This window comes from Folsomia candida, unplaced genomic scaffold (assembly GCF_002217175.1).
Source record: "Folsomia candida strain VU population unplaced genomic scaffold, ASM221717v1 Fcan01_Sc006, whole genome shotgun sequence".
NCBI classification, from domain to species: Eukaryota; Metazoa; Arthropoda; class Collembola; order Entomobryomorpha; family Isotomidae; genus Folsomia; species Folsomia candida.
This window is the reverse complement of record NW_019091198.1, coordinates 7,605,835-7,627,463: the sequence shown is the minus strand read 5'-3', so window position 1 is coordinate 7,627,463 and position 21,629 is coordinate 7,605,835. Positions and strand designations below refer to the sequence as shown.

The 21,629-nt window shown below is 37.8% G+C and overlaps 1 protein-coding gene across 3 annotated transcripts; it reads left to right on the top strand.

Annotated features, from left to right (window-relative positions):
• The first annotated feature begins 2,488 nt into the window (after nt 1-2,488).
• On the top strand, nt 2,489-21,313 carry LOC110851029 (kinesin-like protein KIN-14I). 3 transcript variants are annotated; one of them, XM_022098654.2, is made up of 14 exons: nt 2,489-2,565; nt 2,638-2,678; nt 2,751-4,671; nt 9,116-9,246; nt 12,114-12,412; nt 13,230-13,448; nt 15,513-15,880; nt 16,147-16,435; nt 17,665-18,003; nt 18,651-18,948; nt 19,728-19,906; nt 20,046-20,200; nt 20,328-20,523; nt 20,844-21,313. In XM_022098654.2, the coding sequence occupies exons 3-14, from the start codon at nt 4,313-4,315 to the stop codon at nt 20,898-20,900; spliced, it is 2,889 nt and encodes a 962-aa protein (XP_021954346.2). In that variant the 5' UTR covers nt 2,489-2,565; nt 2,638-2,678; nt 2,751-4,312; the 3' UTR covers nt 20,901-21,313. The 3 variants fall into 3 exon arrangements, with proteins under 3 accessions (XP_021954346.2, XP_035709051.1, XP_035709052.1); XM_035853158.1 differs by lacking the exons at nt 2,489-2,565; nt 2,638-2,678; nt 2,751-4,671 and adding an exon at nt 7,038-8,441; XM_035853159.1 differs by lacking the exons at nt 2,489-2,565; nt 2,638-2,678; nt 2,751-4,671; nt 9,116-9,246 and adding an exon at nt 10,232-10,432.
• The last annotated feature ends 316 nt before the right edge of the window (nt 21,314-21,629 follow it).

Genomic DNA, 21,629 nt, shown 5'->3' with positions numbered 1-21,629 from the left:
TTCTACTGACTGAGAAAGGTGAACAGGTGAATTGTTGCGATTCTTCGTTGGATGCACCCACCTTATTGCTGGCTGAGCAATAATACACCATTTAAGCAAGTATATGGCAGAAAGGTTGCAGCTATAACAATGTGATAAACGTGGAATTATTTGATTGAATCCCTTGCTGAGTGGATTTCTAAAACTAGGTGAGCAATGCGATGCATTCGTTCAATCAAATAAGTTAAACAAGTGCAGCTTCTCTAAAAAAAAGATGCATGAATCCTGTATTTTTATGGTCGAGTAGATCTCCTTATTCTCAAAGAGGAAAGAGGTTGCTCAAGTATAACTGAAAAACCTGAACCTGGTCATCTATTTCCTATTTTTGTAACAAGAAAGGCTTAAAGGTTAAGCCAGTACGTGGAGCATTATCGTCGGACGGAGGGTTTTGATTCGCCGAGCTTTATTAAAAAAGTAAAAAAAAATATATACGGCAAAAGGTCGTCTTTTCTCATATTCACCTATTTCATCATCATCATCATCATTATCCATCCATATCGGAAGGAAGGAACTCGTTGACCGACAAACCGAAAAGTTGAAGAAGCCGTTACTAATTCAGGGGATCACTATTTCCTTTCATCTTTTCAGGAAAATTATTGTTGCAAGAAAAAGTTGTCAAGATCACAAGATACGTTCGGCCATACTTATTTCAAATTGAAGATTTACTCTCTCCACGTGTAACTCGAAATAAAAAAGTCCGTTTGACATTTCATCTTTGCTGCAGCATCGAAATCAAATTATTTTACATGCCAATCACGATGTTGAAAGTCATCCACTTCTTTTCTCCAGTCAGTGACTTTAGAGGATAAATATATATTTCGAATCTCTTTACGTTCTAGTTGAATTATGGATGAAGAGACTTCATTCTCATAGAATTAGTTCCACATTGATTTTTAGGTGATTATGAAACAACTTTTTTCTAAAAGTGAGACGGCATGGTTCAAAACTTGGAAATATGGATATTTAAAAAATTTGCTGTAAATTAAGCTTAATTCATAGTGCATAATTTCACTCTGATTGTCCTAGCTGATTACTCGGTTGAATTTGATAATAACCGAGTAGTCGAACTGAAAAATTAAAATTTAGATAAAATAAACGCATACTTACAGAAAGAATTATTAGAAATTTTAAGGTAAGAGACAAATTGAGGATTTTTAAATTTATGGGTGTGAGATTTTGGGGATTAAAGATCCAAAGACATAAATCTCATGGACTTAATTTTTAAAAAATGTCCCCTCTTAACGACAAAAGACTTACTCCATGATTTTTTTTAGAACATGTTGAATTTACAAGAAAAATACCAACGATGTAACCAATCATTCCACACATTTCCGTTATGGCGAATTAAGCATTTTAAATAACTTTAGCATCATTATTAAGTTGCATTTGTGTGCACAGATAAATACTTAGTATAGAAACTCAACTTGCTATACGATTTGACATGATAAGATAAAATTATCACCCAGTTAGCAGTTCATTGTTTATATTTACTCATGTAAAATAAAATAAATTTCTAAAATTACTCACAAACCAATCATCACAAATGTGAATTAAGTGAAGAAATTGAACTCAAGGGTGGTGGACTTGGTGGTGCGGTTGCTGATGCACTGTAACGGTGTGGTTATGATTTTGCTGACTTAATGATTTTGCTTTGTTCAGATGCAGAAAGATTAATGTAGCATAGAGCACAGGAGTGGTGCATTTAGTATTTAGCAGCCCAAACTAAAGCACTGATGCCACTGATACATGTGTCAATATGAAGGCACCAGAAACCATTTGGTTGAGGAGAATTGGCTGTTTAGTTTGAGTGAAAGCAAAGCAAGGGAATATGATACGCCACCACTAACATTGCAATCATTAACGTTATTGTATTAAACTAAGGATAAGTAACTGCCATCATCATACCATTAAAACCAAATCGTGGTGAGGAACATGCATACATTTTACACGGTGAAAAATAGAGACTAATCATTCTTAAGAGATTCATTTTTCATCATTTGTAAATTAAAAATCGTATGTATGTATCTTTGAAAAGGCCACAAGACATTTGCACACCCCATCCTCAAGATTTTCCATTCCTATTCTGTTACACCTCTTCGTGGTTGGTGGCTAATCTGGTGCAGATTTCATAATTTGCGACTTTGCTTTATTTAATAAAAATTTCCACCCAAACCATAACGGGCTCAGTCAGTTGAATGCAATTCCATTATTGTGGTGGCATACAGCAGATTACTTTCCTTCCTTCCCTGTGTAAACTTCCTCGCAATTAAGTATTGATTGAAATCCAACCCTCATTATTAGAAGGAAGGCAAGGGTGCATATTTCTGTATAGATTTGGATTTATACACCTTTTTTACAACATTTATTAGCCTTTACCTATATCAACTTGCTCCCTTGCACTTGATGCCTGGGTGATAAACCGTTTTGCTTTAACATACATGTAGCCGAGGCGATTTGATAGTGTTGTTACTCATCGTGCACACACGTCCCTACGCACAAATAAATTTGCGCAAAGGTGGTAGTGAAGTGAGGATACACTTTGTGAAGCCAAAGTGGTGAGGTTATTCTGATAATTTCTAATAATATTGAGGATTACAGGTTACAGGAGTTTTGCAAAGAGTTTTATTAAGCTTATCAAGGTAAGCAATATAAAATAATACCAATCCAATCTTTGAGCTCATCGGGATTAAGTCTCTCTCTCTGCATGCAAGGTTTCTGGTGAGGCTTCAAATCTCTAACTAATAGCGTCAAATATAGAGCGAAATAAATAAACAACTTTCCTCTTCTTCTGATTCGAAATCTAAAAAATAATATGTCACTACGGATCTTATTGTGTGAAGTGAGGAACAAATTCTGAGTGATTTTTGTAGATAATTGATAATTGTTGATAATCTGTTAAAGTTTTTGGCGTGTCGTAATACAGAAAACTTTTTAAATAAGTCGTTTAATTGGGATGAAGATGATGGGATCAAGTGAAACTCGATATTTCAGAATTGAATGAATAAGTCGCTAAGTTGGCTTTTAGTCGGCCGTGTTGTTGTTGTTGTCGAAGGGTGAGAGTGAGAATCAACAAGTTCCTCACAGTCTCATCTTCACGGATTGTGCTCAAAAGTTGTCTTGCCTTAATTTAAAGCGAGTCATCGTGTTTTCACGGCTGTGACGAAACAGTGTCTTATTTTGCCTCTTCTTCTACTGATCTGGTGACAGAGTGACTTAGTTCACACGAGACGGACTCAATGGTTTTCTTGGTTAGTTGGCAAGAATGTTGACTGATCTCCTGCCTGCCTGGTCCAATACACACGCATAATGGGCAACACTATTATTATGATTGTGTGATGGCTAACAATGCCCAGAACGGACTCTCCAACGGGGGATATACATAATCCTAAGCACTTCATAATATTAAGAAGAGCAGAAAAACAAAGCCGAACTAATCTGAGGAGAGAAATACTTACTTACTTTACTTACTTGCAATCTGAAAGCTTAACATTCATAAAACATGAATGAATAATGACACCATTGTTTCAAATAAAATCCACATTTATAATCTAGCAAATGCGAGGTGTGGCAGTGCATCAGAAAGTCGGCGAAGAAGAAGAAAAAGAGTTGAAAAAAGTGATGTTTACCAAATTTAAAAAGTTTTTGTGATACCATTTCTTCAAACTTGGAACGAAAAAATAACCACTAAACAAGAGAATACATTATCCAAACAAACGCTGCCAAACAAACCTGGTTTCTCACTTTGTAAAGGACAGAAAATAATAACTTATTTTCCAACAATTTGTGGTCATGCCAGTGAAATGAGTAATTACTTGGAGTACAAATATGCGTGCACGGGATTACGCTTGGTGGTGTGGTGTGGTCACCTTAAATTGCAGTGATGCTACTACTTTGTTTTTATCTGTGGGCAAAACATGTCTTTCTGCATTGTTGTAACAGTTAATGTGTCGAAACAATAGTAATTGTTTGTTTGTGAGGCAGAAATACATTCGTAACGTGCCGGAATTAAAAATTGCGAGACCATTTGCTCCTTTTTGTAGTCAATAATTTAGCGTGTTTAAACGAGCAAGTTAAGAATGATGGTTAGTACAAAAATAGCTATATTTCGTAAAAAAATACTCAAGGTTTCTCATGCACAAGACCCTTAATTATTATGAAGCTGCAAGAAGAAATTGGTTCATAAGAAGAAATAAAATACAAGAATAATAGTCAAAGTTGGGGAAAGTTTCCACAATAAATTTTGTGCTTCTCTCCTGTTGCGTAATACGAGTTGATGGGAGCTCGGAAGAAGGATGTCCATCCACATCGGTTCTGCTCTTCTCCAGTGAAAGTGATTAACTCACACGAGATTGAGAGAGGTCGGCCCTTCTTCATTTCCAAAGTAAATAATGAGCAAAAAATCCACAACACGGCCGGCAACATGAGTAGCAGCAGTCACGGAGGCAACCTTGGGGAGGAAGAATGGCATCAAAAGTACGCCTTCATTATCAATCTCCTTCGAAAACCTCATGTCGTCCTCGTCAAAGAGAGTTTGATCCGAGAAAGGGAAAAACTCATCGACAAGTTGACAGCGTATCGGTTGGAACGAAATCTAGTCCGTGACAGTCTCAAATCCCATTCGAATAATCTGGGGTTCGTTTAATTTCAATTACTTGCTTGTATTTTTTATGCATTTTTTTTACGCCGTTGCGATCATTTATATCAGACCACCCACTCGTGTCAGCCTTTAAAAAAGCACTCCTTCTTATCAGGATTATTGTAAATAGGGCCTTCTTTACTATTTATCTTCATCACGAATGCACCACTTGTAAAATGCTCATCAACGGCAGCAATTCATATTAAAAGACAGACTGGGTCAAGAGCTATTATGATTTCGTGTCCTATATCTTAACGAAGGTTTACAAGTAAATACGCATTTATATTATCATCGCGTATGGAGTGATAAAAATATTAAGTCATAAACTCCTTAATTAAGGTAATGTGGAATAATAATGTAGAAAGTGTGTTTGATTTGCTTAAACACGATTCTTTAATCACGACCAGAAACGAGTAGGAAAAATTTGACAACTTCGTCCTCACAGGATTATAATTGAGTAGGAATAATATGTATGTACATGAATTACGATGTATGTATGCATACAAGCTTTTGGTAGACTAAACTCGCTCCTCATTTTTGCAATAATATGGAAAAAAAGAGTCGTTTTGGGCGGAGGAGATGAACAAATTTCTAAAAAGAACAATCATTATAAATTGGATTGTTACGACGGATCTCATTGATAATCTATTTTTTACTGCTGATAAAATTAACGTTTGTTTAGTCTGGGCCAGAGCATTGAGACTTTTAGAGGAGGCACTGAACCATGGAAAATGAACACGAAGTACTGCTTTAATGGTGACCAGAGAGCGTGTAGGTATTTTTCTCTACTTGAACCCGCGTCAAAGTTCTGCTAACACAGTTTCGGACCTTATAACAATAATGTTCTACGTTAATGTGCCAATGTGAAAATTACTTGTACAGTTTTCAGGCTGGCACGCGTTTAATAATATAATATCCTACCTTTTGGGACATGTGCTACGTTTGTAACAAACTGTGCATACGAAGCCGTTAACCGTTGCTATATTTATACGAGCTTATCAATGGTTCACCCTTCCACAATGTTTAATAAGACTGTGTATCGACATGTTGAAATATATAATTACAATTATCATCGTTTTTGGGTAGGTCCTGTTGATATTTATGCACATGTAACGCTGTAAATGTGTATATTGTTTCTGAATTTTTATTGCATTGTGTAGCGATTATCGTATTTTATGTCTTAATCTGCAAATATATGTGTTATGGAAAGGATGTGGCTGTATTTAAGGTGGCGATATTGCTGTGCTTGGCACACATAATTCCGATGGTTCATGGATGTGAAGAATAAAATGCATTTCCTACCAAAAAGGAAACAACGAGAGATTCTGGGCAGAGAGAAGCTATACAAAAAGTTTTCCGAGCTCTTTGCCATTCATCAGTCATCCGTTCAGTGTCAAAATATGAAATGAAACAAATTGTGAAATTTGGTCCTTTTAATCAACGACTCGAAATTATCTTCATCGTGACAATGTCAAGATTGTAGAAATTTGTAAGGATTGCAGCATCACTTGAGTAATTTTTTCAACTTCCTTTGACGCACATAGGATCGGATTAGGAAATACATTCGTATGCAGTAATAAGAGGGTGCCGAGCACATAATGGTGGTGGTACAAGTAATATGCGATAAAAAGAGCTGATGAATGGGAAGACGACACTTTAAATCATTAAGCAGATAGATAGATGGATATGGGTAATAACAAGTTTTTAAGTGAATAAGTTGATACAGTAATAATTTCGAAATATTTTTGCGGCGGAGATATTCCTGTAAAGATTAAAGCCGTTATTATCCACGTGTTCGCAGCCAAACCTTGTTTGATTCATCATCTTGAGTACTCTGCAAATCAATGCTGCTTCCAACTTCCATATATCCAAGGCCATTTTTCATTCCTCAGCAGTTCAGCTAATTTCCTTTCATCCAAACCCTTCTGATTTTACTGCTTTGACAAAAAAGAGCTTTGGTATAATTAGAGGAACTCGGCGAGGCGAAATCTTTTTGGTGGAGTTAAAGTTGAGACTTTTGGGAGGGATGATAAAGTAATTTAGAGAATGAAAACGAATCTTACGGTAATTTGCATGGTCGTAGGTAGCATTAAGATTCAATGACAATGACAACATATGAATAATAGAAAAGCGCTGCCTTTTGTCTTCTTCCAACTGCAACCATCTTATCAATGTTAATATCACCCAAATCTCATTTCAGAGGAATAATCACAACTCCTCACGTTAGCAATAATATGTATGTTCTAGAGGCTCAAGAGTACAAAAAACATCGAATAATCAGCATCCATCCATATCAAACAAACACAAATCTGCAAACTACTGACTCCTTCAGTGACACGACAACATTTCATTGTTGTCCACAACGCCAAACTGCACATACGTACATACCTCTTTTTGAAGTCGTTACGTTGCTCAGAGCAGGATATCAGTAATAATAATAATTCTTCTTAATATAGTTTTTGATTTGAGCTAGAAAGCATTGTTTCTGTGTCTATTGTTTAAATTCCAATTAAACATGGTTTCCAATTACTCGTGGATCTTTTGCCTACATAGTTTCTGAGATGTTTATTTACCAGCCAATGTCTTCCAACCACCTCATTCGAGAAGTTGACATTTCATTTGAGTTCTCAAGAGTTTGTCGAATTAATTAGATTTACGGTTTTGGTAATTGTGCGTGAGGGAGGAATGAGTTAATTAAGTATAAAACTAAAAACAAGTTCAATAGCTCGAAACAAACTGTGTTAGTGGTTGTTTTGTTTGTGACTGTAAATAAATACGACGACTCCTCACGCTTCTAATTGTTGTGGCGGGTATTCAAGACTTTTTTGTCTAGTGTTTCAAGACGGTAATAATACTGCTGAAACTGCAACGTTGCGGTGGTTCTACTCCACAGAATCACGGTTCAGTCACTGATACCAATAGTGCAAAATACGGTTAAACGTGCAAATGTTGGATTTTTGAGACTGAAACATTAGAATCTTGCGGTTCTGAATTGTTCCGCTCTCATGGCCTTCTCACAGCTTTTTACACTTTATTTGCAGAAGTGAACTGATTTCAATGAATTGATATCCTCCTCAACTACTGCTACACTACCACACATTTTTCCGAGGGAGACTCTTCAGTTACAGCAAAATAATAAGGCACATTAGTCGAAAATTTCGGGGTTTAATGGCAAACTGCTTTACTTACGTGTCATATAGCGAAGGAGTTCCTGCCACCCGACTATTACATATATAGACCGAAGCAGTTATTACTCGTATAAGCGTCCACGCATTTTTGTTACGTTAACTAAAATAATGCAGCCTGCATCTTCCTTTACCTTGTTCCGCTAAAGTGTATCATTTTATGCTCCGCTTGTAAGGAAACACATGGTCCCCAAAGTCTCACTCAAGTTTGAATTGGATTAAATATTTTCAGTATTTTTGTTATTTCGCTCATTGTACTTCTCGCAGTTATCGCATCATTTACTGAGTGTCGTTTTTTAATAAATTCAGGCAGTGAGTAAGAAAGTATGAATTTTGGCCAGTTGATTTGTGCGTGTTTTGATAAGAAAACGTGAAATGTCTTAAATGCAAGGTGAAATTTCATAATTCGGATAAGTTTTCGAAAAACGTAAAGTTTTATCAGTGTATTTTAAGCTGTTTTATGAAACACTTAAAATGTGAACCTCAGTGCTTTGTTAACGAGATTTATCGTGTCCCAAGCCCGTGAGGGAAGTGACCATGAAAACTTTAGACTTTCGGCGTCCCCGTGCCATATTTCATAGGTTTGTGGCTATTCTCAAATAAATATACGTAATTTAATGCATTGTATTCATCAAGTATTACAAGTACTAATTATGAAATATTTACCACTTCATCACACATTTTCACTCTCACCCTGAGTGATGAGCTTATTAGCTGCTAGGATTAATTTTGTGGAATGATTCTTCAAAATAAGTTGAATTATTCGACACCTATAGAAATTTATCATGCTAATTTCAACCTGCTCGCCTGCAACTTAATTTGTTTTGCTGAATGCAAGAATTATGTTCATTACCATAAAATAATTGTGTTTTACGTGTTGATTTTACTTAAAATGGTTTGACAGTCGCTCAGATTTTTGCTATGTTAACGTTTCTAAATAATTCCATAGTGTGACTCTAACCTTTTACAGTCTCAAGCCAACCAAAGGGACGTAGTTGTTAGCGTGACGTAAATTTTACAAATTCATAAGTATTAACAAAGAACAATTGCGTCATGTCATTGCCACGCCACGCATCAAGTGTTTTTGAACTCTCTTATTCATAGTGACACGCATTTCACGTAATTTTGTTTGCTTCCTGATCAAAAAAAGAACAATTATCACGAAACCAATACTGTTCTTCCTTCCAGTTGACTGATATCCTAGTTTTAAACCCATTCAATATTTTTACACTAATTTTTTGTATATGCAATCCAGGTCAGACACAACTCCCATCGCTCAGCAGCAGTCGCTGACCGCGCAAATGAAGCATTTGGATATGATGTGCGTCACTCTGGAGAGACAAATTGATGTCTTAAGCAATGTGGACCAAGCTCTCCCACCAACCGGTAAGTTTATGCTAAAACATGAAAATTTTCACATCATTTGTCACGGAAAGATCGAATGTCGTCCTTTGATTAAAAGTGTCAAAAGTTTGGTGAGATTTCTTGAGAAACTTTTACATTTGAGACAATTTGTAGCAAATGATCAATCGCAATCGGGGCGTTAAGTAAACTCAGTCAGCCGGGGCAATTTTTTAACAAGTTCACATTACAAAGTTGTCATCCCTTTACTTTTAACTAAAAAAGTCCTCTTTAGCACGGCAATTACTTTTGTGTTTTTTTATTTTCAAAAATATAATGGAACAAAACGTGGAAGATGTCACCTAAAAGTAGTGAGTGACTGAAGAGAGTGGTGTTTATTTATCTATGTGCACATGTACAGAACAAAGAATTGGTTGGGGGGGATACGCGTCAGAAAGTATTTGAGATACGATGACACTTACAGCCGGATATCATAGATTTCTGCAGATGTCATAACTTCTCCTTCGCCCCCACGATGTAATATTGCAATTCAATCAGGAGATGCGGTGGTGCGTAGCGTTTAGTGGAAAAGTATTGGAAAATCCACCATTGCAAATACATAAAATCTGTTATATATATTTTTCGCTAAAAAATATGATACAAGCTCAATGTCACAAATATAATATTGGAAGAGATAAAAGTTTCTACGTGAGCAAACATGAGTTGCGATTTCCTAACAATTCTCATCGAGTGCCATTCTTGTGAAGATTGTATGTACGTGTATCGTGTGAAGCTTTAGGTCCCCGACAAATTGTCAACGACCGTAGGCATGCATTGATAGACTGCCTATTCACAATAATGCAAATCCACAGCAGACTCTTCAACAATCCAACAACGCTGCTAGGCAGATACTGTCATCGTATCGTATCGTATCCTTTGAGGATTTTGTTGACTGATCTACATTTCAGTCAAGCCAAATGGTTTTCCAAGTGGACTCGATTCCATTTTTTTTCTCGTGAAAAGTAACACTGTGTTAAACCCCCATAGAAATATATTCATACTCGTTGAGCTGAAAGTTTTGATAAAATCGCCGCCTTATTGGCTGGATGATGTCAAAATCGGAATTATTGATTTCATCTGGATAGAAGCTGGGTCTAAAATTAGCCAAAAGTGACCAATCTGTTCGGAAAATGTTTCACGGATCGCAGCAATCACTCGTTCTTTTGAAACTGTAAGTCTTCAGCTAAATTACTACTACGTATTTACTAAGAATCTAGGTATGTCCACCCACTAACCTTTAGCGTAGAGAATACCCACCTACATACACCACCTCCTCACATTGTGTGTACACTAGGGTGCAAATAATACATTAACTCGGGCGAGAAATATTTAATTAGCAACGTCAACGCAACCAGCGTGACGAACACCGGCATTATTATGAGCAGAGGTTGACTTCACTGATCCCGAGTGCACTGGGTCGGTTCCGTGTTAATTGTTCGAGTCAAAAGACTGCCTCTTAGCTGAACGGTTGCGGTTCATGAATTAAACGGATACAGATAATGTTCTTCCTCATCCTCGCATTTCGTGATTTTGGGTACAACATGAAACATAGGAAGCAGCTCATAATATTCGAACATGACCAGTTTCTCGGTTTCGCCGTGTATGTGGTTTCGACTGCGATGTGGATGAAAACCTCAATATCACTCTGATTGATGTACATACTTATTCCTCTATAACATTAATTTCTGTTGATTATCAACTTGAAATTGATTTTCAAACTTTGTTTGTGAACGAGTCCCCAATTATATTCTGAGGTTGTTGTTCTTCTTCTTCTCCGTACAATGAGAAGAACTTTCTAACCGTGGCGAACCAAATTTCCGAAACTTGAAATTAATTTTAAATGGGATCCCAGCAATTCATTTTTCAATTGAATTAAACTTATGCAGTGGTAGACAAGATTTTCCTTCACGTGTTTTTATGGGTGGTTCTACATCACTTATTTTACGATATTATTGCGTCGCTGTTGTGGTAGGAGCGAGTGCTCCTACCACAACAGCGTTTGCATTCATGCATCACTTTCATCCGCCACAATGGACTCGTTAAATATTTGCTTCGCTCTGCAGACATTTAAATATTGGTCTTTAATTCGAAGTATTTTCAACAATGGGGATGAGTTTGTAGGCTTTTGTGAGAAACAGGAGGGCTTTTGAATAAGTAATCTATTTATGTACGCGTGCTACGGACACACAACAATCTGCGAATATTGCGGATAATAGGGAATATTGGAGCAAGTAGAAAAGTGGAGTACTAGTAATAGAGCAAATCCTAAAAGATGAAATGAATACAGGACAAAAATAATACTTGCATTTACAAATGAAGACATGACCAAATTGATGCGTACTCTGTCTGGTCAGTTAAATCATACTTAATTGTTTCATCATGACACACACTAACGTTGCATAACGTAAGTAAAAGAAGCAAATTGCAAAACAAAGTGTGTATCTGCGAATGAGTAAAAATATTTAAACAATCTTCAACTTATCAGGTACGCAAATAGAACATAAACGCATTTTCTCAAGGAAATGGTTGTACGTACGTAATGCACTTTAATCAGTTCTGCTTCCTCGACTGTCCTACTCGAGTATGAATCTTATTTGAAACCAATCCAATTTAGCTTTCTTGCGAATCATTAGATGTGGTAGCGTATCAGTTTTTTGCAATAAATAAATAAATCAATGTATTGTTTTGTACACTTAATTGATGGAAAGAATCGAAAACTATGAAATTTTTTGTATCGTCAAAAAGATGTTTAAAATAGACCAAATTTTTTGTAAGAATTATGTAATATTAATTGATGAGTTCATACATGCATTTATGTCACTTTTCTAATCTGTCTTATGTAACTTTAACAGAGAACATTTACTCCGGCGAGCCGGATTCTCTTGACGGGACGAGCAGTGAGATTATGATAAATGATGATCTTATGGACCCTCTCAACAACAATGTGGGGCGAGTGGCGAACTGCAATTTCCAAATCAATGGGAGGAGTCCCTTGGATGCTTTGGCCATGCTGCACTTGGAACGATGTGCTCACCGAGAAACGCGTCGAGAGCTGACCCAACTGCACAAAAAGTACGAAGTGCTCAGAGACGAGTTTGACTCTGGAGAAGGGCTCAGCACGAGCCTCCTATTTTCACGGATGCATGGCGAAGTAAGAGATTTTAAACAAACCCAATTTCCGTTTTCAATTAAGTAGAACTGCATACATGCAAAAACGTAATTGCTGTAAGACTGACTAACTCAAATTTGTACAGCACCTCTCTTATCACGCAAATTGTAAGAACTTGCCACAGCCACAACTTGCTTATCTTCTTCTACACCTGTACATATGCATTTCATTGCGAAGAGAGTTGCAATCCTTCCTGGGAATACACAGACGTGACTACAGGACTTTGACAAACGAGTATCCATTCATTCTGTAAATTCCACTCCTCACCAATCATAAGAGATTTCAGTCATGGTCATAAATCTGCGAGTTGAGCAATGTTGTTCTTGGTAATGGGATGGATTGTGTAGTTGCAGAATTAGAATCAGAATTCTCCAATTAATTTGATGTCATAACTGACACTGGGCCATTTCTTCGTTCAAGTGAAATACAAGCTCCTCCGCCAACGAGGACGACGACGACGACCCAGGCAACACAGGAAATTATTTATCTAGCACCACGGTTTCTCTGTATGAATTCATTATTTTACTCGAAAACACAGTTTGCCACTAAATGCTATCTACCTCTTGAGCACGTGAAAAAGTCGCAAATTCCTTAGCCAGCACGTTTCCTACATATTTATGAGTAGGCATACTGGTGAAGGATTAGTGAAGAATTTTTCCGGGGGTAAAAAAACGCAGATTGGTCTTTTTCTTACTTTGGTAACGATTTCCTAGTTCAAAATATGTAAATCGTATGCATATGCAAATATCCTGCTGCACATGAATGATCTGTGGATCAGAGTTCTGTGTCCTTATTTCAGTTGGAAGAGGACGACATGTTTGGCGAGAGAGAAGGTGAAGGGACGACGGGAATGTTGGATGTGAACAATAACGAGGAGAGCCGTTTGGCGGAGGAGACTCGGCTGAAGGAGATGATCATTAACCAACTTCGATCAAGACTCATCCATTTGGAGAAAGCTCGAATGGACAAAGTTCCCGTGGACACTGCCCAAGAAATTTCCAAACTCCATTCCACTCTGGTAAATCGTCCCTCTTCTCTCTCTAACTTGGACAACTCTGTTAATATGAGATCAACTGGTCAGAATCAATTTGTGTGGATTTATGTGTGGCACATATGCATATTCATCCAAGCTATGCACTCGTTTCTCGTGAATTCCGCACGAGGTGACCTTAGCCAAAGTTATATTTGTACATTGTTGCACAAGAGTTTTTTTTACTAGTAACGTAGCCCTTACATGAATCTGTAGTAAGTAGAAAGTAAGTGTAGTATTAGAAAATAGGCCCATCTGTCCTCCCAATCTTGTCACAGATGCGACCATGCAGTTATTACTTTGTTATTGAACCGCTGTCTGTAACTATTACGCATTTTTATACAAATACAGACATTTGAACAGGGTGGCGTGATTATTTTTGGAGAGTGAAAAACCATACTTTGTGGGATGCCTTTATGTACAAGGTAGGAAAATGATGTGTCAAATACCTCGTGATGCCATATGTCACGTGAAAATATGGAAATCAATATCAAGAAAATCGCTACTTTTAATCAACTCGAGCAGCAGCCTTAACAATATGATAGCGAAGATTATATTGATTAACATGCATTGAAAGAGAAATTTGGTTTCAAACGAGTTTTATAACAGGGAACTTTTCGTATTAAAGAGATTTGAAGGTGGCATTGACTTTCCTCTTTCTGAGGTCTCCCTCTACTCTACCTTTTTTGGTCGCCTTACAAGAAGAGCAACATCGAAATTGTAGAAGATTATGCTTCCTGAACCTTTGAGATTACATCAGTATTAAAAGCTCATTCCAGGCAGGGGAAATTTGCATGATATCCAAATTCGGTGGCAAATTACATTTCCTCCATTGAAAAGGATTTCCTTGAAGGATGTAATTCATCCATTATATGCATTTTGATCCGTCCACGTGTCTCCTAGGCTGTGGGACCTACTGGAGGGAGGGGCAACCCCATTTAGACCTAACCTTTACGTACTTACATATTAAGCTTAAGCTATTTGATTCCTTAAATCATTACGACGGATGACTGACATTCGAAAACATTCAAGTTAGTGATACCTGAATAAATACAGGGCAAACGTATGAAAAATATGTATAAACAATGACATATCCATGCAGACAAATTAAACGATCTATATCCTAAGTAGCTCGGAGTATCACGTAAATTGCAGATTTTCTCATGTACGAAATAATTCCGTGACAGAATTTCCGTATAAGAAAATTTCTTTGCTCGACATTCAACCAAGCAAATTTTCATAATGTGTAAAAAAAGCTCGTAGGTAATGATATGATAAAATTGAGTCGTTTGTTGATATGCACGCGTTCATTGTGTACTCCAAGTCAATTTCCATTAGTGGAGAAGCGTTACTTTGCTCAACAGAGCGGAAACCTATTTTACTATTACATGCAGGTTAATAATTTCCCATGTGCGCTTCTACTCAACCCACACACTCACACAAGCGAAAGATCAACAATAGGCTTTTAATCAACCAGATTCATTTTCTTGGTTTAGCTAAACTAATTTAATTACAATTTACTCAATGGTTGCTGTCAACAGTTTGTCGTCTCAATGATCTTACTTACATGTCTCTATGCAGAGTGGGTACACACTTGGCTGAAGCTAATGATGCTTAAGAAGTACAAATAAGGTTCATCACGCTTATTATCTAAAAAGTGTTGTCGACTCATTCATCTCCGTCACAGTCAATAGCGAGAAGATGAATAAATCTAATTCACATTTTCTGCAAATTATACAACTTTCTACTCAGGTTATCCACCACGCTCGATCATATAATTTTAGTGCTTCACGAGAGATGAAACAATGCAGGTACTCGTATGTACGTGCATGGTCCTCAGACTTGTCATTCCATTCAAAATATAACAATTTTTTTGAAAAAAACTTGAATGGTTATGCAATATGTTGTTTAAACGAACTTTGTAACGCTTTTTAGATTTTTTTTACCTTAGAGTTGACAGACATTTCTACCTAATTTGGCACCTGTAGCTACTAAACTATGAACTATTTGTTTCCCGAGGTGTATTGACTCTGATTATGAATTCCCTTCCAGGTGCAATTAGAACGAGTCAGAGATGAACTCACCTTACAAAATTTTACGCTTAAATCAAAACTCGCCGAGTTATCTGCACGAATCTCGGACAGCACGACGTACCGGTTGGAAAAGTCGGAAAATGTGACTTCTCCCCCCACCGGTCACAGAACGGTGACGATAAGCTCCGGGACAAAAACCGTCATGCTCGCGTCAGCCTCCCCTTCGCCCACCCCGACCGGCTCGACTTCGTCAGACGAGGGTGTTGGGGGAATCAACTCGACCTCAACTGGCTCGTCGTCTCAAGAGGAGCTCAAGCTGAGGAGAAAGTCAACATATAAAGTTGCCCATACAAACAGCGAGGCTAATGTCGAGTTGAAGCAGTTGAGGTATGGGTCGCTCGCATAATATAATTGTCATTCTATCCATGCAATACATATCAGATTTCCAATTGTAACTAATATCCAGCTTGCGTCACAAGCTTGCACTACTGACATTAAACAAGTTAGAAAAATAGAGGGGAAAGTAAGTAGTAAGAAAAAAAACAGCAGGTTATAAGTTCCTGAAAATCGGATGAGATTTTCTCCATGTTTTAGTAATACGACTGTTACGGTGGAATGTAACCTGATATGAAAATTTCCTACAATTTTGCTAGGTCCTTAATCAACGACCTGCACTCCAAGGAAGTCGATTACCAGGCCCGCATCCGCGAGCTGGAGTTGGAATTGAGGAATGCAAGGAATCAAGAGTCATGTAAAACCACCTACGAACGGAATATTCGGTCGCTGGAGGATCGACTTGAAAGCACTCAGCGTAGGTTGGAGTCCGCCGAGAAATGCATTCTTGCCAAAGAAGAAGAATCCTCGGCTCTCAAACTGGATTTGGACACACTTAATGAAGAGAATAAAAGACTTAAGGGAGATCTCAACGTTATTCATCTAAAAGTGAGTTTTAAATTCATCTGTATGCCGTTGATTCGCTAGGGATGCAGATTTCTGTGTCCACAAGTGTCGCGTCGTTGCGTTGCGTAACGAATGAAAATATAATCCGGAGAAATATCAGCCAGATCTTTTTACATGTTTAATGTTTTCTGGGAACTAATATTCTCTTCTTGGGACGTCAGTTCTACGTAGAAAGATAAATAATGATCCCAAATAGTTATCTTGCGTAGGAAGTCAGCCAAACTTGATTAAAATAACATTCTTTTCTATTTCGGGGATGCAATGGTGAATATTCAATAAATCCCCATTGATTCATGGAGAAAATACAATGTTACATCTTACGATAAAGTTACAAGTGCATAATCGGACATGCAGCATACTTATGTACATGTCACACACATTAATAATGGGAGGAAATGCTTGACCTTTAATATCATATTCTTGTGATATCATAACAACTGCTTGACCTCGGTTGAGTAATATCGTCTCAATTTATACAGAATCCTCCAAATACGTGACTTTCAACCAAGGAGAAATTCATTGTTTATTTAGTATTTATTTTGTAAACACAATATTATAATTATTTTTAGAAAAAAAATATGAAAGACACCTAAGCATCCATTCCAATAGCTAAGCATGATCCTATTTTAATGTGAATAAGCCCATCTTGTTAGTTAAAAGGGCACATTATAAATTACTTTCCGTATTAAATTTGGAACATGTCTGGAGTTCGTAATACACATGATTTATATAATGCTCTGTTAATATGTGTAATCAGATTAAGTTTCTATAGCCAGGAGTCAGTCTTTCACATTAATAATCCCCGTTTCTTTTACATTAATACATGTTTTTTCTACATTAATATCCCGGAACCTGTTGAAAAGGCTGGAAGAAAAGACTCCTTCATACTTCCGTTGTACTGCCCAGAAACCGTCTGTTAATGCAAATATGACCAAAGGCTGTACTCTACGTACTTATTAATCCAAGCTAATGCTCTTGCATAATATATGCACAAGTATGTGCATGGTTAAGTTCACCTCTGTAAACAAAGAGGTTATTCAACGCAATGTACGTATAATTTAAATAAATATGTGTTTTTAATCATGTTAAAAGTAAAACTCACTCGCAGTGCATTCAGAGTTTCAATAAGTGGCAACAGTTCAAATATTGTTTCTTCTTGGGTGCACACGATCCCATTTCCCAGTTATAATGTTTGTTTGCTCTCTCCGCAGGTGGAAAAGGAGCACAACAAGTCAATGGAGAAGATATTGAAATTCGAGAAAGAATTGGGCTCGATTTTGGAGACAAATCGCGTCCTCCAGGAAGACTTTTACCGAGAAAAACTATTACGGAAGAGATTCTACAATATGGTGGAGGAATTGAAAGGAAAAATCCGCGTGTTTTGCCGAATCAGACCCTTGGCGAAGAATGAGAAGGCCTCCGACGTGATTGCCCAACCATCCGACCCCTACACGGTATCCGTCGACACTCCCAAAGGACACAAAGAGTTCCAATTTGATCGCGTCTTCACGCCCGAGGAGTGCCAAGAGCAAGTTTTCTGTGACACGCAGGTATTTATGTGCCGACTCGTCTGCTTTGATGTATTTATTGTGCTGGCTTTACTTGTCAAGGGCTCTCACCAAGTGTCACCGCCTTCAGGAGTTGTGCAGACCGGCGAATAAGTTTAAATCCATATTTTACTTTAATTTTCAAGGGAAAGATGCATAACTAGCACTTAACAGTAAGAGCTTGAAATCTTTGTCTGCGAGTAAAAGAAAGCAGTGAAATTCAAAAGACGTTAGTCGAATTTCAAGGTTAAATCTCAGGTTTCACGTGGAGAAGCTCACGTTTCTTTAACTTCTACCCAATTCAGGGCAGGTTATTAGTTGGTACAATTTTTTAAGTGCTTCTCCAACGCGCAGAATGAACCGAATGGTTTATGATAATCCGTTTTAGCCGAAATGTGTCTGGTGCGTAATGGAATGTCAGAATTGCTTAATATCAGTGTAGCAAAAAAGATTGTGAAGGTCCACGTGCGAGGATGTAACATATGTACGTGTCCTTGTAGGCTGTAGTCCTTCACTTCAAATTAATTTGCATATGTACACGTGCCGTTAGCTATAGATAGAGAGCCAGTCCCTCTCGCATGTAATTTTAAATCAATTCGATTCGTCAGTAACTTAATAACACAAAACTTTTGCGTTTTTTTTTCATTTAGAACCTCATCCAATCCGCCTTTGATGGGTACAACGTTTGCATTTGTGCCTATGGGCAGACAGGGAGTGGTAAAACGTACACCATTCTCGGAGATGAAATCAATCCCGGGATTGCCCCGAGGACTTTCTCTGAGATATTTTCGATTGCAAAGGAAACTTCCCATTCATACGAAACGACCGTTTCGTTCTACGTACTGGAATTATACAATGACAAACTGATTGACCTGCTCAACCCAAATGGGACGGATTGTGATCGATTAGAAATCAGGAAGGATCGACGCGGCACGGTTTGGGTGGCAGGTGAGTATCATGCATCACTGAGCTTGATTTATCAGAAGGGATCATGTTTTTTCAAATGGTCCAAAAACCATTCAACGTCCGTGCTCGTCGTCGTAAGTGATGATAGCATCTGTCTCTTATCCTTGGACTAGATACTGCTACTGAATGTGGTCATTAATAATTCATGAGATCTCGCAGCAGATCCAGCCAGACAGAAGTGGACCTACGTATAGTAGCGTATTTAGTAACAGGTTATGTGGTGGTGCCTATGGTGGGTGGGGGTGGTTTTTTGGGGAGATGGATGGACGAATCCAGGTCCGGGAAGAAATGAATAATTCAAGAATAGAAAACATATAAAATTTCACTTCTTCTCACTACAAGTTACAATCCTCGTATTGTTTTAAATAAAGAATACGTATTATTAAGTGGAGTGAAAGCAGCAGCTGCAGCTCTAGCAGTTGTATCGCGATATGGGTAGCTTTCCAAAGAGATGACAATTGGCATATTTGTAAAATAATTCAACATATCAACAGCTATGGAATAATTATTAAGCAATGTTTGCATGCCACATGTTCATCATTCATAAAAACAATATCCAACCAATTTTCATAAAGTTTAAAATTCTCACAAATTATTGAATTCTTGAATTATCGATAACTACGTAGTAGACGTTCTCATGTTTAGTAGAAACGAGATGATGGATGAACGACACGTGTTTGTTTAACTCAAAAACTATTTACGTATCTCGAATCGGAAACTGAGGATCCGTATTCCCCCGTTAAATCTCTATTTTTTAACAGGTGCCCGAGTGCTCCCAGCGGAAGACAGCGTGAGTCTAAATCAATGTTTTAAGCAAGCTCTGAACTCTCGCCACACCGCGTGCACACGGATGAACGAAAGGAGCTCGAGATCTCACCTTATAATTGGACTTGTTATTGAATCCACCTCCAAAGTTAATGGAACCGTCCTCCGCGGAAAGGTTAGTTGGGAGCGAGTCACATAGTTTTGAGCTTATCTATAAATCTTGGGAGGAAACATAATAATAAATTATCAACATGAAGTCTGGTCTCTCATAACATCCGGGCATTTCAACTTCTTTAATACTTTTCGTGAATTAGATAAGTTTGGTGGACTTGGCTGGGAGTGAAAGGACTGGAAAATCTGGAGTTTCCGCTGATACGTTGCGAGAGGCGAACGCAATCAACAAATCTTTGTCAGCTTTCGGCGACGTTATTAATGCCTTAACTAGCGACCAATCATTCGTGCCATACAGGTAAGAGACACCATCATAACAGTCTCACGACCCTTATCCGACTCTTACACAACCCGACTTCCGTACGGTACACGACACAGAAAATCTTTTTTTTTCTAATGAGAAATATATATTTATTTTTCCCCAGAAATAATAAGTTGACCCTCCTCATGCAAGACAGTCTGGGAGGAAACGCAAAAACGCTCATGTTCGTTAACGTGTCGCCATCCAATTATAATGTGGACGAGACGATAATGTCCCTCACGTATGCGACTCGGGTGAAACAGGTTACGAACGGGGCGACGCGAAACGCCGAGTCGAAGGAAGTTGCTCGACTTAAAAATGTAAGGTTTTCACTTTCATCCAACCACTATAGCTCATGTATTTTTCATGAGGTTTTCTCCTTGTTGAACTACTTTCTTCCTATCTCGAACTGAATCATTATTCAATATCAAATCTGAATGAGTACGAACGAAACGGAGATTCATGATTCATTACCTATTTATCAAGATGCAAGGCTCTGTTTGACTTTATTCTTGCGTAGCAACGGGTTTTTCCTACCTGGTGATTGGTGGGAGAATTTGGTTTGCCTTGGTCTGGTGCACCTGTCAGCGGAAAGGCAGTTTGAAATGATGGATTCAGTGTCATATTTTATGATTTGCAGGTGATCAATAAACTCCGGCGGGGTGATCCTATTCCTTCTGATTTTGAAGATATTTGACAGACTCTGGCTTTCTCTGTGTGTCACCAGGATACCAAAAAGTCCTAGGAGACCTACCTCGCCGGTCATCAGTCGATGTCGTCGTCTGTTCTTGGTGTAATCAACCGCACGGATGATGCCTGGTGACAGGTTTCCATGCAAGAGAGAGAGAATTGTGGAATATTTCATGTCCCTAAATGTCGCATGATGGTGAAAATTTGATAAGTCAGGGAAAGTTGGGAACATTCTTGATAAGTGTGAATGGAAGTTTATACAGTATCTTGTATGACATGTGTGGGGCATTGAAATCTACCATATTGTTGTATTCCTTTTTATATTGTGTTATTTGTCCTGTACATAGTTATGCGGTATGCATAGATTTTATGCAAAATAAAAAAATATTTGCATATTAAAAAAATCAAATAGTATGCGAATCATTTCTCCATTATCACATAAATGAATTTCGAACCATGTATGCACTTCTGGTTAAATCAAGCAAACGTCAAAATTAATTATAAAACTGACGGCATAAATACTGATTTTGTAACCATTTCTGTGTAAATAGCGCGTTACTACTAACCCGACAGAGGAAGTAACTGCTACCTCTTCTACAATGCCACTTGTCAAAAATATCTATCAATGAGAATAACGACAAGTGCCAAATTTTTGACACCCGAGTAAATAAGAATGGACCCATTGTTGCTCGAAATCTATCCTCCACATGCACCCACGTGGAAATAAATCTTTTGT

Excerpts from the sequence above, each read along its gene's own strand:
- LOC110851029 (XM_022098654.2), top strand. The coding sequence starts at position 4,313 with ATGGGAGCTCGGAAGAAGGATGTCCATCCACATCGGTTCTGCTCTTCT. Across the intron at positions 16,436-17,664 it reads TCAACGTTATTCATCTAAAA|GTGGAAAAGGAGCACAACAA; the intron begins GTGAGTTTTAAA and ends CTCTCTCCGCAG. Across the intron at positions 18,949-19,727 it reads CGGCACGGTTTGGGTGGCAG|GTGCCCGAGTGCTCCCAGCG; the intron begins GTGAGTATCATG and ends ATTTTTTAACAG.